This window comes from Bacillus rossius (assembly GCF_032445375.1).
Source record: "Bacillus rossius redtenbacheri isolate Brsri chromosome 4 unlocalized genomic scaffold, Brsri_v3 Brsri_v3_scf4_1, whole genome shotgun sequence".
Taxonomy (NCBI): domain Eukaryota; kingdom Metazoa; phylum Arthropoda; class Insecta; order Phasmatodea; family Bacillidae; genus Bacillus; species Bacillus rossius.
This window is the reverse complement of record NW_026962010.1, coordinates 23,468,749-23,488,582: the sequence shown is the minus strand read 5'-3', so window position 1 is coordinate 23,488,582 and position 19,834 is coordinate 23,468,749. Positions and strand designations below refer to the sequence as shown.

At 34.8% G+C, this 19,834-nt stretch overlaps 1 protein-coding gene across 1 annotated transcript in view; it reads left to right on the top strand.

The window, feature by feature from the left end:
- The window catches only part of LOC134541488 (sodium channel protein 60E-like), a 219,708-nt gene that overhangs the window by 158,588 nt on the left and 41,286 nt on the right, over positions 1-19,834 (top strand). The window contains exons 17-19 of the mRNA XM_063384980.1: positions 5,376-5,691; positions 6,688-6,804; positions 19,418-19,576. Of these exons, the coding sequence (XP_063241050.1) occupies positions 5,376-5,691; positions 6,688-6,804; positions 19,418-19,576 (592 nt within the window). The remainder of the gene's footprint in view (positions 1-5,375; positions 5,692-6,687; positions 6,805-19,417; positions 19,577-19,834) is intronic.

Below are 19,834 nucleotides of genomic sequence, written 5' to 3'. Positions count from 1 at the left end.
TTCCAGAAAACAAAATAGTATTTATTAGTGGATTTTTGTACACTTTTGATATGTTATGGTAAATTTGGCTCTCTTTAATTTTATTGCCTATACTTTTCTTCGTAGAACGCACCGTTTTCCAGTTATTAATTTATTCCGCATTTTTCCGGGACAAATCCCGGAAAAAACGTTACTAAAATAAAGTGGATTTCGGTGGATTTTGGACATGATATTCTACGAATTTTTCTGCAAATTTTGATAAAATAAAACCTTTTCTTACAATTTGTCCATAAATCGACCCCTTTTTCTCATAAAATGCCTGGACTATGTGTCTGAATCTTTCTGCGTCCTTTAGTTTACCGTAGCCGGCGTGCCAATTGCATATATGTTTAGAGTGTAGCGATATAGCAAAATACTTATTTTAGTGGTTGATATTAACGTGTTAACAATAAGTTATTGTGTATATGTCACACAGACAAATTTGACTGCATACGTAAAAAAATAATTCTGTCTGAATTACTGACTTAGAAATACATGTCTGGACACTACTTTACATTGATGGTTGATTACAATGTGATGTTTTCCCGGTTATTCGCAAAACTACTTGAAAACCTCTATGGTGCCAGCAGTACAGTCACGCTGTGAATGACCATTTTAATTTACATATATTTAATACCAAAAATGTTTAACTTTTGAACTTTTTTCTTCATTTTTATCTATATATTTTTTGAAATTTTGATCGGTTACTAAATTAACAGCATTTCTGCACCAAGGGCGCGGGCAGTTTTATTCAGTCTCAAGGGTGTCATAAATACGTAGGCAAACAGGCAAATTTCCAGACTAAAATCAGTAGTAGCGATATTTTAAATACAAATAATTTAAAAGGCACACATTTTTACTAACGTCTGTTACATTTTGAGGTTTGATAGTGGAATTTTTTTTTTAAGTTTAAGAATGTTCGGTATTAAATAAAAAGTAGATAAGTTTTAAAAAAGTTTGATAACAAATGAAACGAATCTAAATCATCAAAGAAAAATATTTATTCAATAATATTAAATCTTCAAGTAACAAAATAAAAATATTTCTTACAGCAAAAAACATTTTCTTCAAGGCAGCTGCAAAATAAATTTTTGTCATTCAACTTTCTTCATAAGCACTGCACTACACAGTTTTTCCAGTATGACAAATTGAGTAAACGAAATCCATCCCTCTCGGCACAGACTACAGGTTTAGGTAGATTTCGAAGTACCTATCACTTCATGAAATGTTCAAAAAAACTTACATAAACTTCTGAAACTTTTTAAGCATCCTGTACGTTCTACAATATTCAAAATTGATCGAATGAACACTGTCTTATTCCATGGCCCAAAACTATTTTAAAAGATTTAGTTCAATTCATCCAGGACTGAATAACATAGAACGTAAAGTGGTCACAAAAAAATTGCTCTGGATCATTGTTTATGATAATATGAAGATACTAAAAAATAAATTTCAACATATTTGATAGGAACTATAAAACTTTTTTCAACCTCTATTATAACTGTAAATAGTTCGTCGTAGCAACAATTGTTTCAGCCAAAGGTTTTGGATAATCTTTAGGAGTTTTGCATAAATTATTTCATTTTTGACAGTATATCAACTAAAAAGTTAATGATTTTTTTGTCTTTTAACCGTTTTTATTCCCACGGCTTGGAGTAATGGCTGGTTACATAATATTTTACTTCATATACACGTTCTTGGCAATATATAGAAAGTAAAATAAAAATATGAATGACTTTGATAGTGTAGGTACATGGTACGGAAGTTTTGTTTAGTTATTTTTATCTCCACATGAGTTTTTTTTCTACTTCTTGTGGTCTAATCAATAACTGTTTAGGACCAAAGTTTCAGATAAAAAATAAAAATATACATTTAACATTAATTGTTATATAATTAATTTTTTAAGGGTTTTACCATAAATAATAACGTATTTAATATTGTACATAGTATGGGAATTGAGTTTTTTTATATTTCTACCCTTCCTATTTACAACCCCTTCAGCAATCGTTTGGCTTATCAAAAATTGTTTCAGACAAAAAATTGTGTTAAAAATTATAACATTTACAAACAATACTAACACATTTGATGATGTGTCTACTAAGGAAGTTACGAACTTTTCTGTCCTCAAACTCATGTTTTTTCCGAACCTTGCATTTATGGTTGGTCGTATCAAAAAAATGTATTCAAAGGTTTTTGGTATTACTCCTACGAGTTATAATACGTTCAAACGATGCAGTATTTGTCATACTATGGGATTTAAAGCGATTGTTACGTTAATCAAAACCTTCCCCATTTTACCACTTTGGTGGAATTATTCCCATTAAAGAATTCGACCAAAATTTTATTACTATATTTTATTTACCAGTTTGGAAATGATTTGTGCACAATTAAGGCAGTATCGTGTCCATAAATTGTATATGTATATACACACAAACGTTTGATTTCACGATGGCTTCGGTATCTATAGAACATTAAACGAAAAATTATCTTAAAATTTTCCTGCAGTCGCACTTTGGAAACGGCTTCAATAACAATAGGTAGTCTTTCTTCGAAATATACCTAAGAATCCACAAACCAAACAAAATAGAAGAAGAAAATAATGCATAGAGATAACCCACAAAATAAAATTGTTTTTAAATATAGAACTGTGTTAAAGATTAATTAAATTTTTGAATGTATTTACATACAATCCCAAAATAAACATTTTTTCCAACAATGTTCACACCTATAAGTGCTTTCTTATTTTTGCAGATACCAATTTTACATGTTCTGTTTGAAATCACCTTCTGCATTCAGTTTTCTCAAACTCACCACACACATGCACGAGCACATTTAAACTGGTTTTATTGTTAATCATAATTTCCCAATCAGAATGACACTTGGCATATTACCTGTATAAATACTAGTCCTATAAAAAGTACATTGTAAAACCCAATATTTAAGTTGAAATAAAACCGCCGTGTTTTCTAAATATCTTCATTGAAGGACTACATCATGACACGTTAGTGTTACTGGCAGTAATGAATTCATGTAGAACTGTATAAGTTTTTCTTCCTTTAAACTTTTACAGAAATGGTCATCTTTTGTGATTTTCTGAAAAAGCATTCCTTTTGGAGTCCAAACGACAAAAAGGCATAATTAGCGACCTGTAACATGGAGTTGTCCCTGAATTTGGTACATGTACATATGACCGATCTTGAGATGCATTTTTCCATCCTTCAATTCAAAAAAATGAATTTTTTTATCCCAGAATTACCGTTTCAGGAAGCATAGTCTTGGCAGTTGCATTTGATTTCAATGATGCCATCACTACCAATGAGCCCATCAGGCGATGCTGCTAGAAATTGTATATTTTCGTGAATGAAAAGTCCTGAAGGAATTATGACTAAGCCCACCTCCTGTTCCAGCTGAGTGACTGCATGAGGTTCGGTCTCAATTCCATATTTAGTTGCTTTGTTTCCAGAGAAGGTTGAATATAAAATAGATTGAACTGTTTTAGAGCGCGGTGTTGTTTCTCTCATTTGACATATTTTTCCGAAATTTGAAGCCGTCAGACGCTTTGCTCTTTCACATTTCCACAAGATACAGTGCCTTTGTCCAGTGGTTGATGACTGGATATCCTGAATTTTTTTGCTGTCACACTGCAGTCCTCTCAAAAATTCTTCTTTTTTCTTTTCGTATTCTTCAGGATTCATGTCTGGTATCTGAGAAACATTGATATAATGTGAGGCTTCTGAAAAGTTAATTTTCTTGTTAGTATTCTTTGTGGGGTTTTCCAAGCGCCTCTTTTCTTCTTTTTTCAGTAGATTTTTTTTTATTTTTGCTTTTAAATATTTTTTTTTTAATATTCACCAGGACTGTGATTTGTGAATTTTTTGTGAATTTTGGCCTGTTCGTTACCATCTGCATTGCACGAAATAACGGAAAGTTTACTTCTGGTAAGGTATCCACCACGGAGAGAAAAGTTGACTCTTTTACCACTAACAAACTTTGCAACTATATTATTAAAAGACTCAGCTCTATTTGTTGTCATGTTTTTCAAGAAACTTTCTGCATGATGAACTACCACATTATTTTCTGACATTATTTCATCCCACATGCCCATACTTTTCATACTTGGAACTATATTCTCTTCTGTGCTTCTAGAACCATCACAATAGTATTCTCGTTCACTGCACTTTGAATGGTCCCCGAATACATGAAATGGTCCATTGTGAATATCACTCCGTAATTCCTTTACACGTTCTTGTTCAGCTATTCCTCCGACAGGGGAAAGAGGAGAAGGGCCACTCGCCCTGAGCAGTCAAGGCCTCGCCCCCCACCCCCCCTTACGACTACACGTCACGCCACCGCGGCGGGAGAGATAGCAGCCGGCTGCCGGTACAGCTGCAGAGGGCGCCACGAGGTGGCTAGCAGTTTCGCCCGTGCATACGTTTACCTTTATTAGTGCCTCAGAAGATTTTCCGCGGTGACATGCCTGTTTAAATGCAGGAATCAATGCAAGAAGGTACAGGGCGCGTCTGACTGGTGAGTTCCTTAAATTCTGACGGTTTTTACTGCACAAAAAAATAGGTTGAAAAGAGCCATTTTCGTGATATTGGCGGGGTCGCAAAAGTGTTAAGGTGGGTATGTGACAACTTAAATCCACCAGACCGACGTCGAATGTTCTTTTTACTCCTTTCCTGCCCAAACAAAAATTGAAAATCTCAAGTTCTTTCTAAAGGAGAGATATAGAGGTAAATGTCTACAGTGGCTTCCTTCCATCGTCCAGACGGCGCCCTTAACACCCGGAGTGGTGTGTGAGTGGTGGGAGGGTAGGAGGGGAAGGTAGTCGACGAGCGCCTGACGTATTGGTTTTTGGATGGTTCCTCTTAAATAGTAAAACATAAATTACATCTTAATATATATATATAAATCCAGTGTCCTGATGTTTGTTTCCAGTGAACTCTTCACCAAGTCAGCCGATTTCGATGAAAATGTGCATTTATGTGTAATTTATTCCAACTTGAGAGATAGGATGGTTTTTATTTAGATTAATGGTCTTATTAATTTATAATTAAAAAAATAACCGATCACCATGGGTAAACAAAAAATCATAGGTCATAAACATACAAACAGTAATTGTGTGACATTTCTCTATGTCCAACACACTGTAATATAGAGCTATCGAGTTTGCTTTAACTCGCAGACAATAAAGCTCCATGTGTTTAGCCCGGGCAACGCCGGGTACTGCAGCTAGTAATACAGTACTATACGGCAGATGAGTGAGAGAGAGAGAGAGTCGAAAGCAAAGCTCCCATAAAGTAAAGTGTGGGAGGAGCCACGAGACGCCACAGTGACTCGTGTCTTGTTCGCAGGTGCGCGTGCTGTGATCAGTGTCTGGAGACTCGGTGCGGCAAGAAGTGGATGGCTGTGCGGACTAGCGTGTTATCGGTCGTCGACACGCCCATGTTCGAGTGGTTCATTCTAGTGCTCATTTTCGCGTCGAGCATCACGTTGTGCTTCGAAGACATCTACCTGGACGAAAACAAGACTCTGAAAAACATTCTGTACTGGACAAACCTGGCGTTCTGTGTTGTTTTCAGCATCGAGATGTTGCTCAAGTGGGTAGCGCTCGGTTTCTGGAAGTACTTTACGAGTTTTTGGACGATATTAGACTTTATCATTGTGTTCGTAAGTTACATTTTTTATGTAAGGAAAACCAAATGTTTCACAAATGAATGATTGATTTAATCAGTGATAATGCTGTTTCCTGAAAGTTCTCTAAGTAGGATGCGCCCAGTTGGTGAGTCAGTAAAATCCGTAGAGTTTTATTGCATACGTTTATGAAAACCATTGTAAATCTGTAGCGGTATTTATCTCTTAAAGAGCACTTAAAAATTGAAAATATTTTGTTTTCTTTCGGTCTTATTGCATTTAAGGAACATTATTTCTTTAGTTAATTTCAACTTTAGAGTGTAAGCAGCAAAGCATTAGTTGTAATATTTAGTTCGTAATTACTTATATTAATGCATTCATTGCATGACATTAACACTTATAATTTCAAATCAAGAAAACATTTTATATGATCAAAAGTAAAACCAGTTTGTTATTAATTTTGCTTAACATAGTACTGCTTGGAATATATTTTGAAAACATAGATTTTGCTGGGAAGTATAGCCACATTAGAAATCAATGCATTGAGGTATTGGATAATATGAATGTGCTTTATATTTAAGTATTCCGATTATTTTCCTTTAACATTCAAATCACGATCAATGTTTACATTACTTTTCTAATTACCTACTAGAAGCAAGCAATTAGCAGAAATTAAATGTTTACACATTAAAATATTTTACTTTTTTTAATTATTTGGTACTACGGATTGTTGACACTGTATGATAGACTGTCTGGTCAAACAGAAGTCTGTTATTAGTCAGTGATCAGTTCACAAGCATACAATAGCTTAAATTAAATAAACAAAACTTTTTACTTGTAAAAGAAGAAAACTTCCATTTATCAAATGTTGGTTAAGTTGAAGTAATACATTTTACAAGATAAGGCAGAAAAAATTTGAAGGATGTCCAGATATGTTGGCCGAAATACTTTGAAACACATATTGAGGCAGAATCTCCATGCGCTAGAGAACAGCTGTACTTGTAAGGGAAACCACCGCTGTTTTTATTGCAGGTCTCAGTGTTCAGCTTGCTGATAGAGGAGAACGAGAACCTGAAGGTGCTCCGCTCTCTGCGGACACTGCGCGCTCTGAGGCCGCTGAGGGCCATCTCCAGGTGGCAGGGCATGAGGGTGAGTGTCCCCGCACACACACACTCGCCACGCGCCATTCTGCTCCTTATCGCTCGCCTCCGCGTTCACCTGACGTGACGCCTTTATGGGGCTTTATAAAAGATCGTGTCTACGTCCCACTGGTACCAACCTATTTGCCAGATTTAAGTCAAACAATTGTCCATTACTCCGGACTTGTTAACCAAACTGTGGGAAGAACAACTGTTCTTTAGGTTGGATGTGTGCCGTATGATTGAAGGTGCACACATTGAACATTTATAAAAAAAGGTTAGTTTACCTTCAATTTGATGTACATATGATTTGTTGTAAACAGTCTAAATTAATCTGTTATAATATACCATTGAAACTGGGAATTCTTGCATTGACATCCTGTATTTTGTCTTGGCAAATAAGTGAACTTGATTCAATTCTGAAAAAAATTTCAATTACTGAGACAAACTGTTACGATTTTGTAATACCAATTGTTTTAGGGTTATTTTTTCAAGAAGTACAAATAGGATCCCATATATTCCGTTTTATAACTTTCTCTCATTCGAAATCCAGTATTTGCAGCAGAAAGTAAAAAATAACACAGGCCAACAATAGTTTTGGTGCCGGGATATTTGAAGCTGATTTCATAAGAATTTGATGCCCTGAATTCAAATATGGCATTAGTTTTTGCCTAGGACGTAAAATTTCTAATATATAATGTTTTAGTGGAATGTGCGTTTAAGTTATTTTAGGTTAGGGTTATGAATCAAATCTAAAAAATAAAGATGAAATTATTATATTACACAAAAGTATAATATCATACAAATATCATTATATTATATAAATATCATTATATTATACAAATGTTATTAGTAGATACTAATATTAATATACAAATACAGTACCAAGGCATCGATTGAAACAAATAGTCACGCAATACTTCGGAAACTTCTTTTTCGTGAACTTGAATTTATCTTGGAACAGTCCATTTTTAAACTCCAGCAATAATCTGCCATCATGTGCATATCCCATATTCCTTGATAGCAGTACACTATAATTTTAAAATCTTGATTAAATATTGTAACGCCCCTCGTGCCTCAAAATTAAGTTATTTTAATTTAATAAAAAAAATAACCTTGGAAACTGCTGGTCAAAATATTAAGAAAATTTAAAGTTTATTACCAGAGGGGGCACGAGGCGGTGAACAAGACAAAATTTACACTCCCTGCACACTAGCAACTTGGGAATTCGTGGATCGTTAAAATGAGGAAGGTATATGATAAATAAATACACTACATCGATAGCTTGGTCTATATGTTTTCCTGGTTTATTATGAAGAGGTTTTGTTTTCGCATTATTTCGACATGACAATAAAGATCTTAGTAAGTAACAAAGTTAAGGGGGCGCCCCGAAATTATTTAAAACAATACATATTACACCTTAACAAACAAATGATTACATAAACAAAAATTTGAAGTATTACACCAAAATTTGATTCGCCCAATGATTACATAGATTATTACTTTCCTTCATTCTACATGTTCTTGAGGATTAAGTTCTTAAGGCACTGCTCGCTGGTATATTTTTAATGAATTTAGTTCATTCTATGCAAGTGGAAAATATATTGCTCATATCACCCGGGTCTTCCCAGGATGACGTCGCACCGGGAGTGTCCCGAAGATCATGCGGGGAGCAATTTGTCTCCCCAGAAACTTGGACCCTGTCTGAAACACAAGTCAAATTCAAAACGAATTAGACCTGCATCCAGACAGTCATACACAGTCGGCGCGAAAAAAATAACAAATAAAATTTAACTAAACATGACTTTTTCTAAATACTACATCTGACTGGCTACTGTAACACTGGGATCACATCCCTAAAGCAAGCTGACTACATTCTTGTGCACACGATTTTGCCATTGCCGCGAAAAGCCTCTTAGCACAGAGGACGCCGAGAAGACGTGGTAAGTAGCCGAGGTCAGAGAACTAAGTGCCAGCGATGGCGGTCAAAGCTTCTAATTATATCGGGCGGTCGGCCCTAGGAAAAAAGAGGGGGAAGGTTCGGCTCAGGGCCGAAAACATGCGAAGGAGTCCGAGGTGGTCGTGACAAGAACAAGACATGCGCACTCTCTACCGGCAAGTACAGAATGCAATAAACAATCGACTTCTACAGGCCGCGAGAAGAAAGCATAGTGCCTTATGGCACCGCGGCGCTGCTTTCTAGCGGCGTAAGGGGGAACTAACTGAGGCGGTGATCTGACTTGCCACCAGGTGTCACGAGTGTGTGCTCTGCACGCTGGCGACCAGGTCCGCGGTTACTTTTTCTGCCGCTAGATGTCGTGGAGGTCTCTGTAGGACCAGGGAGAATGTCCTTGAAGTAGGCCATCGTCTTGGCTAAGTTCACATCAGGTCACTGCTCCTGGTTTGATTTCTCAGAACTGGTGGGGAGGGGGGAGAGGGGAGGGTGGACAGAAGAAGCCACTAAGCTGGGAACTGGGGTCCACTGAAGACCCGTTTGTGACGAGACTCGCTATTCTCAGCAGGCCTGTAAGAAGTAGCAGCTTGCAGCCCACAAGCTGCTCTATGCAATTTTGGTCATGCAGAGAATTAACATTACAAACCCGGGACGTGACTGCAGGCAAGAAAAATTTCAACTGGGCTGCCCACGTCCACATTAGACTAGCAAAATATCAGATAGGCCCCTGAGAAAGGGGCTTCGGTCCACTGGCACAAAGTTTAAACACGTGGCGGGCGTACACCGGCCTAGCAAAGAGTAAATCACCCCCTTAACAACCAGATAAATTAAAAAAATAAAATTTCCAAAAATAATTAAAAATATAAAACCAAAATTTAAAAGGGTGTCGAAAAGCCTAATTTCCGGCACAATATTTCACCTTGCTCCTCACTGCTGTCTCTTACATATTCAGGAAAACAGTCCAGGTGGCTGTGTAAATAGCGCATCTTAATACTCATGCTGCACTAAAGGGATTTAGAATTTTTAAGCATATCGTTTACCTGTTACAAATATTTCTGCTTTTCTTTGGCCCTGAAATTTTCCGACAACTGCAACAAATGTTGTCCAGGATTTCACTCAGCCTCATTCATGGAATTTACGAAGGCTTGGTCTTTAAATGAATGGATTTCGTATTCCTGGGCCGTTAAATATTCTTGCTTTAATTTTTTCCTTACTCAAGTGAAGCATATTTCCCCTTTAAATGCAAAGCATGATCCATACTTATCAAGACCCTTTACAAAATGCTTCATAAGGGCCACCTTGATATGCAGTGGAGGAAAGATGATTTTCTCTCGTCAAACTAAGGGTTCTTTAATAAATTTGTTTCTCCAACGACCATCTATTATTTCTTAACTCACTCTTGTGTAACCCAGTTGTGTTATCCCAGAGGCACAAGAAACAAGGATATATGGTTTGGCCACTTTGCTGTGATGGAGAAAGTTTACAATTTTTAAGTCCACTCAAATCACCCATTGATGTTCACGATACCTTATCTTCTCCAAGACCAAAGCTCTGGTGCTCTATGTTTCTTTCATTGTCGTTGAATGAGAAATTGGTATTGAAAATTATATTTTCCAAATTTGTAGATGAACACTTTTCAAGCTTCGCTTATCTCAAAAAGTAGAGCTGATATAGAAACAAGATTTAATTATTGTATTCAGCGTGCCAAATATAGATCAAATCAATTCCAAACCCTTGGCACAAAAAATATTCTTGTTGGCCTGTGTAATCTAAGCAACGTCCAAACTAATTTTTCACTCTGTCACTGAGCTTTTTTTGTTCCAGGAGAACTATAAACCTCACGAGTAAAATTTCAGTTTATTGCAAACGGTGTTAAAAACTATACATTATTACATGTCTAAACTGTAAAGCAAACGAGTATTATATTTTTCCACAGTACTCATTTATGAATAATATTTCGTTGTGCTCTCCATTTAAGGCTATTAAAAATTTTGTACAGTCGATTTTAATAACTATAACATTTTTAATACAAAAATTATTTTCGGAAATTGCTCTAACAAATTTCATTAACTGGTTCTGCGTGGTCTTGAACTTATAGTTAAATAGATAGGTTATACTAATGGAAAAAAATTAAGCCACATCTCCCATTTACAGTAATGGTAAATAAAAAAAATCAGTGAAAATTTATTACAATGCTGTATAATGTACCGGAGAGAAAATGAATAGCACCGATGGTTTCCCGACTCGTGCACGCAACGTACAACTGATGTACCCGTACTTCGCTACGGCAGTCTACAGGCAGATCACTCTTGCGCCGCTCATTATACATGACCCTCCTTGTGGGTACGCCACTGCCGCGCGATGCCCGTTGCCATGGAGACACAGAAGGCATGAACAATGCAAAATACTGTTCTCATGCAGACAAAGTACCCACTGTTGCCTGGTTTTAACCACCTATGCTATGGGATCTAATTTTCGGAAAATGTCATCCTGCGTAACATAAGGAACATTACTGTGAAGTTTCAAGTCTGTAAAATATATATACTTGAAAAAAAAGGGCAATTTTTGATATTTAAAGTACTTGCAAAATTTCAACGGTGATGAGGACTGCACTAACAATGAAATAGCCGTTGCCATAGAGACGAATGAAGCATCAACAAAGCAACAGCCGTTGCCATGGTGATTTCCTACCAAAAACTGGAAATAAAACAAAAATTAGGGGTGGACTACCCCTAACATTTAGGGGGATGAAAAATAGATGTTGGCCGATTCTCATAGATACCGGATAAGCACAAAAAATTTCATCAAAATCGGTCAAACCGTTTCGGAGGAGTATGGCAACGAAAACTGTGACACAAGAATTTTATATATAAGACTAGCTGACCCGGCAAACGTTGTTTTGCCATATAAATTATTTCTAGGGAATTCCTAGCTGCAGTACCCAGCGCTGCCCGGGCTGAACACAGGGTGAAGGGGACCTTTTTAGAAATCAGATGTAGTTAGTAACTTTTATTGTCTTCTTAATTTGAATGTCAATTGTGCAAAATAATTTATATCACTTTCAGATCCCGACAGACGTTCTGCCAGTGTATAGTTATTTACCTGTATATATCGAAAAATTGGTGGTCTGTATGCAATCTAGACTTTATAAAGCACTATAGAAAAAAGCTGAAAAATAAGAGATTACTAATATTGAAATGATTCCATTATCAAGCTAATGCTCAGCATGCATTACAATGCCTAATTCAGTTTTGTTTTGTAATATGTTTAAAGTAGTTACACATAAACAAATCATCCATTCATATCTCTAAATATATATTTATCTCTATTTACATCTATATATGTATCCCTCTATCTCTATTTATCTCTTTATATCTACATATGTACATATATAATTACCTCCCACTATCTCTATCTCTTCTAAATATAAATCTCTATATAGCGCTATGCATCTATATATCTATTTATCTAACCCATTTCATTCTCTATACCTCGCTCTATCTCAACTTATCTCTCTGTCTCTCTCATTCTCACTCTGTATATATATCACTCTATCTCTGACTCTCTTTTATATTTAAATAAATTGTGTCATGCATGTGCACTTATACAACAAAAACAGACGAAGTGCCGTTATATAATATGAAATAAACACATTTTTTTGAAACGATTTGTGCTCCAACTATTGCAAAATAGTTATACCGTCTGAGAAACCTTCACGGGCATGCGCATAACAACTCACCAAAATTGCATCGCAATTGGATGAATGGTATGGGAACATATACGGCACAAACAAACGAAAATTAAAGACATGACAAACGCATCAAACGATGGTGCGTTTAAAATTCAAGGCAACTAACGCTATCTATTGACGAAGTTAAGAACAAAACTGTTATGAGCGCCTTTATTTTGCTAGCTGCTGCGAGCTCCACTAAGCGGGCTGGTCTCACCAAGGAGAAAAATGTGAATTTGCCAGACCTTACTATGTGTATGATCGTGTGGCAGACATAAAGAAATGACACTCACTCACTATTTGTATGTCTATGACCTATGATTTTTTTTGTTATAAAATGAAATTATCACTTTTTCACTCCCTTAGGGATGGCATTTCATATTAATATGTGGTCTATGAGTTAATCCAGGTAATGAGCTCGCTGTAGGCGGGGAAGGTTGATCAAGTGTTAATTGATCAGCTATCGACCGGGGTTGAAAAATATAAAAAATATATTTAAAATTAAGGGTTGATGATAGAAGGGTGAAAATTTAGGGTTTTATGTATTTTCTATTGCCACATTATAAAAAAAAATAAAATAAAAACTTTTGTCCAAAAATTAAAAAAAAAATGTTAGGGGTGGACTACCCCTAACATTTAGGGGGATGAAAAATAGATGTTGGCCGATTCTCATAGATACCGGATAAGCACAAAAAATTTCATCAAAATCGGTCAAGCCGTTTCGGAGGAGTATGGCAACGAAAACTGTGACACGAGAATTTTATATATAAGATAGATAGGTTGATTTATTGTTTTATTACTACGACTGTTAGAAATTTTATTTGAAATACGTAGTTAGTGTTTCTTTTTCATAAAAAGTTATTTCCATTTTAAAAAATATTTCTGAATAATACTTTGTTTATTCAAAATAATGAGCATCGAAAAAATTTGTGCTTTCCAATATTGTGAATGTTTGAGAATATCTTACTGAAAATTATGAGCTAACGGAATACGTTTTCCTTCTCGCATCCCCATTAGGTGCACCATTCCGATGTGAAACGCAAGAAAATTTTACTGTGCCAACAAAAATAAAGTCTTAGGCGTAGACAACAATCCTTTCACGTGGTGTTAGAAATTATAGTCAAAAGCGAGGAATAGCAGTGCGACTGTTTTCACCTAGAACAAACAAGATAACACATTTAAATTATATAAATATTATTAAAATATCTCTTTCCTTTTTACATACTAATAGGTACATCAGACTGACACCTAGCGGTGTTGCGTTTTGTAATTTTGCTTTTCCCAATTTCACAACGCCTGTAAAATTTACAACCTTTCTGCACTATTGTAATCGTTCTATTAGAAATTGTTGAAAAAAATATATATTTGTAGTTCGTGCATACATGCGTAGAAAACGAAGGGCTGTTTTCCTTAGCGATATAAATATGTATATATATATATATATATATATATATATATATATACATTTAAATTAAGCCACTTTGCTGGATTAGCCAAGCATTGCACGGTATGGTAACGCAGCGGGAAAATAAATAATAATCTTGGCTTTCGTTTAAGTATTTAATTATTTTTGTGTGTTATTTAAAGTTAGTGGCTTACATTGTTTAAAAATGCAAATTTATTTGTCTAAAGTTAATAAAATTAGTTATGATGCTTTTATATTAAATTTAAAAACAGTTTTTTTTGTGTGAAATATCTACAAAACATTATAATATTAATAAGTATATATATGAATTTTTAATGAAGGTCATTAAAGCAATATATGACATGTAAATGTCACGGTTGCATATAGGTTGCAGGAAATTGTTTTGAGCCACAAATGTAATAGTAAGTGTAGCTGCGGTTACTTTTGTTGTACGATCAAGCCTGCACTATATAAAAAAACATCCACAATCAATTTTAGTGTATTTTAAAATTTTTTACATGTAATTCATTTGGGAAAACACATACAGATTATATATTTTTACACATTTCTTGTATTAAGTTACCACTAGTCGCGAAATTTCAAACTAAAGACATGTTTATATTGTTTAATCTCTATATTGTAGTAAAATTACACAGTTTCCCTGTAAATAAACGATTCATCTTATAGTTTTACACCCACAGTGTACCAACAAAGATCATTAGCATTTAGTTAAATAACACATTGTGGTATGATAATAATACACTAACATGGTTTGTTTAGTCTTACACAAACACTGCATTCCAGTGTGCCAGTCAGGCAATATTCCATGTGTAATTTTCCCCCTACATCGTGTATTTTTACACGTAATAAAGGTTATATAATGAAATTAATCATTGATGCAATAAGTAAGTTTTTATGTATATCCATTATTGTTCTAACCAACACAAAAATTAGATAACAAATTTTTAATAACATGTATTAAAATAGCATTTGGTGTTTTAATACTAATAAACTAATCTGGTATACAAAAATTATCAAAAGGGTTCATTAACTCATTTTTATACCCCTTGTACGTACACTGTAATAAATGTATTTTTCACCTTCTAATTGGGTGTATTTTTATACGAGAATATGGTTAATTTATGTTAACTCATTTTGTGTAATTTTATATTGGGTGTAGCTAAGACTAAAATACACTACAAATCATAACTTAAAAACATCATCTTTATTTTTTCACACATTTGTAGTTGTAAAATTAAGACTTATTTGGAATGTTTCGAACTAATAAAATATTTCGAAATAGCTTCGTTAAAATACATTTGTATTGTAGTTTTAAGTTTACATGTTTTATCGTGTAAATTTCCTCATTAGTCAGTGCTAAATTTATCCTGCATTATTGGAGTTTAAAGACACTGAACCAAGTAAACAAATACTATGACATAACGTGTAATAGCTGAAACTAAAGCAAGTGACGCTAGTGCCCTCGACGACCCCCCAGTAAACTCAATGGCTTCTTAGGGACATATATTTAATTTAAACCAATATTCTTCAAATATGTAATTATCATTATTTCCAATCTATTATGTAGCCTAGTGGTGAAGCACGAGATCAGCATCTAGTTTCATGAATAAAGTCAGTGCCACCTCACTCGGGATTTTACTAAGATATCTACTGGAAGCAAATACAGCGATACTTAGTAGCGAACTACAGAACCTTTATAATGTCATACAAAGTGGAATATTGATTAATAATTATACTTGATGTAAAAAAACACAAATGGCGTGGCGTAATCTTATACAGACAAAAAGGTGGTTATTTTACACTATAATACACATACATGTACTGTATAGTTACAATACAATATATGTTTAAATTTAAATTTAAGTTACTTATTCAAATTATGTGAAATAACGCATACAGTGTACATGTGATTTTTAATGCCATAAAGTCAAATTATCGGTCAGTGATTAATTAAATTACACCTACTTGGTTGGTGTTATTTTAAAATAAAACTATGTCTTTATAAATACCTGTGTAGGTTTAAAACACTTACACATGTAGGGTAAAAATACGCCTACCATCAGTGGAGATACAGCTGCCAGCTACATCGGTGTAAAATAACACTCTTTTGTTACAGTGTGTTTTGTCTCTTAGACGTGAGCTACACAGTTATCTAATGCATATGAATTGACTTAATAATAGACAGTTTTTAATCACTACACAAATCTGAAACTGAACCTTCAGTTTTCAAGAAAACTGCCCACTTTAGACTAATACGCGAAAACCTCGTTTTTTTTTATCTTGAAGTTATCATTAATTAAATCTAAAATAATAAACGTATGAGTATCTAGGCTGTAGGCAATATTTATCTTATAAGTACTAATAATAGTTCCCCCAGGTGCTGGTAACGGTGCGTGGTGCCGATGTCTGCCATCTTGGATGGTGACGTCACGGCGGCCATCTTGGATGACCTTAACATTTGAACATAACCTTTACCCCGGGTGTCATATTGTATCCACCATCTTTGATTCCACCATATTAGTTCTGCCATGTTGAATTTCACATCCACCATTTTATTTCTAGAGTTTCGGCCAATTTGAATTATGACATTATTGCGGCAATTTTCGTTATGGTTGCCATATTTAAAATACGTAATTATTATCATGTTTTAATGGGAATTATTTTAAAATTTGTAAAAATATTTAATTAATCAAATAGTAATAAAATTTTAATTAAAAAAAGCACGTATGTTATGGAGTCCTCGGTTCGAACGCTGTGAGGGCAAAATAAAAATGGCGATGGATCCTTCCTCCACGGAAGCCCACGACAGACTGACCTACCACCACTAATCATAGTGTATATATACAAATATAAATCGCCAGCTAGTATAACGTCACGTACGCCATCTTGTTTTCGTCCGCTAGAGACCACCATGTTTTTATCTGCTAGAGTGCAGTAATTATTTATTATATAGCGCCTGTCACCTTGACGTCTTATCCACCATATTGAAAATCTGTAATTATTTAGCTAGAAATTCGGCAAAAATTCCAAAATTCATCAAAAATACACAATTTATATATTAATTAATTCGATTGATTCCTCTCCTTAGTTCGAAACTTGATCGATGCAAAAAAATATTTTATGTAAAAAATATTAATTTCAATAAATATCGTAAAAAAACTTTTAAAATGCTTCAATTCCTCTACTAATAGCCTCCCGTCCATCTAAAAAATTTGTAATTATTAATCTATAAATTTTGAAAAAATTTACAAAAATCATCAAAATTATCACTAATTAAAAAACCATAAAAGTTAAATATTCAAGAAAAAAATCACCTCAAGTTCTTTTGCAAACAAAATATCAATACATAAAATTTAGCCTACTACGAAAAAGCAAGCAACTTACTTAAATCTTTATAATTGTCGATTTCTGCATGGACTACCTACGAATTAAAGCGAGGTGGGAAGCCCCACCTCAAGACGTAGGTTCGACCATTTATTCGTTTGAGAATCTTCTCCACCAAGTACGTATCGGGATACATCGTGGGCTGAATGTATTCGGCGTAGAAGCAGCTACTAATAGGCATGAGGTATAAATCGTCTAGGTAGTAGGTCCTAGGCTCCGATTCACGAACATATGTCACACGAAAAGTTCGGGACTCCAATTCGCTGTGATACCTTGTTCGAAGACGCCTTTCTGCCTGGAGGTTCGCACAATGTCACCAATGTTAGCTTTGTGCTTTCGTGGATCTTTCTTCTTTGTTTTTGAAAACACTGTTTGAAGCAAGTGATCATCCTTGACGTCTTTAGGCTTCATTTTCGTGGTAGAATGTCCAGTGGAATTGTACTCGCTTATTAGATTCGGCCAAATATCAAGCTACTTGTAATTTCTGTTAGCCACGAACTGTCGACACATCTTGGTGCACAAAGTTCTGTTTAAAATCTCGACAACGGAAGTTTTGTTATAACTAAATGTTGAGTAGCGTTTAATACCACATTTCTTCATCAAATCCTTGAAGTTGGCCTTGTATAAATATTTGTAGAGATCCGTTTGCAGGTGTGACGGTACACGTTCATTATACAAAATGTATTTCATAGCCTTGGTTACGTCAATTGCTTTCTTTGATTTCACAGGTCTGGCCCAAGCGAATTTGATATACACATCGATGACCATCAACATGTACTTGAACAACATCATCATTAACACGTACTATTCAACCGGGAATATGGCTATGACATTGCGACGAAGGTAATTTTGTCTTGCAGAAGCATTAAGTTTACAAGCTATTCCGGTTTGACTCATAGTATGTAGGTCGCATCCCTCGATTCAAGTATCGTCCCAAAGAAAGTAATGAATTAAATCAATCAGTATATATTGATTGTATTTTATTTTAATGAATTTTGGAATTTTTCCCGAATTTCTAGCTAAATAATTACGTATTTTCAATATGACGGGCATGAATCAAGATGGCGGTGATAAGTAATAAATAAATACTGCACTCTAGCTGGTAAAATTAAAACTAGAATGGCGGCAGCGCACTCTGGAAGATGAAAACAACATAGCGGTCTTCAGCTGACGAATCAATATGGTGGACATATCATACTAGCTGACGATATACATAACTTGGCGTTAGTGGTGGTAAGTCAGTCTGTCGGTGACTTCCGTGGAAGAAGGATCCGTCGCCATTTTTATTTTTCCCTCACCGGTTAGAACCGAGTACTCCATGATGCAAGTACGTTTTGAATTCAAATGTTATTAAAATTTTCTTAATTAATTTTTCCATTTCATATTGGATAATAATATCGGATTTTAAAGAATACGACCCTAACGAAAATTGCAACAATGACATAATATTTCAAAATGAATAAAAGTGGAGAAAACGAATTGGCGGAAAAAATGGTGGATGTGAAATTCATCATGGTGGAATCCCAGATGGCGAAATCCAAGATGGTGGATCCAAGTGGCTGGAAAGGCTCAGGCCATAGGTCAAGATCATCCAAGATGTCCGTGGTGACGTCACAATCCAAGATAGCGGACACAGGCACGCAGCAGCACTGTTGCCCGGGTATCTATTACATACTACTCTTATAGTTACTTTTTTCACTGAATTAACTTAAATGGAACTAATTTAAATAATTACTTCCACGAATTTATTTATTTGATATTATTTATCCTTAGATATTTTTACAAATTATAAGTTAAAAATTTTATTTTGTAATGTGCATGATTTAAATAGGTAAAATAGGTAATTAGATAATTAGTATTACTATCTTCCTATTTTGTTGAATATTAGTGCCATATAAATGTGTATATATATATAACGTTGTTTTATATAAGTCATTTACTTATTGAAAACGTAAGACGGTCTCTTCAATTGGCATTATGAAAAAGAGAACTAGTAGAGGTTACACATTTCTCAGAACAGGTAACTTCAAGATTACACTAGTAGCTTGTAACTGAGACTCGCCTATGATTACTGCCAGCTCCTACTGCAGAGCTCCTGTATGTCTTTAATCGTGTGAATAAATTTTCAGATAGTGGTTAACGCCCTCATGTACGCAATACCTTCGATTTTCAACGTGCTCCTGGTCTGCCTTGTATTTTGGCTGATATTCTCGATCATGGGAGTTCAGTTCTTTGGCGGGAAGTTCTTCAAGTGCGTCGACGAGGAAGGAGAGCTTCTACCGGTAGATGTAAGTACTTACACACTTTTCTACATATTAGTAAAGAACTGAATCCCTGTATGATCAACTGTCGATCTTTACTCTATGGTATTTTGTTCTTTAGAAATATATGTATTTTTTACTCAGATCTTTAGGTTCTAAATAGATAAACTTAAAAAAAAATATTGACCAAAACTAAAAAAAATAGTTTTAATTAAACATTTTAAGGACGTGTGGCAGAGTTTTAAATTTATATCTATTTATACATATAACTGTTGAGTTCAAGAC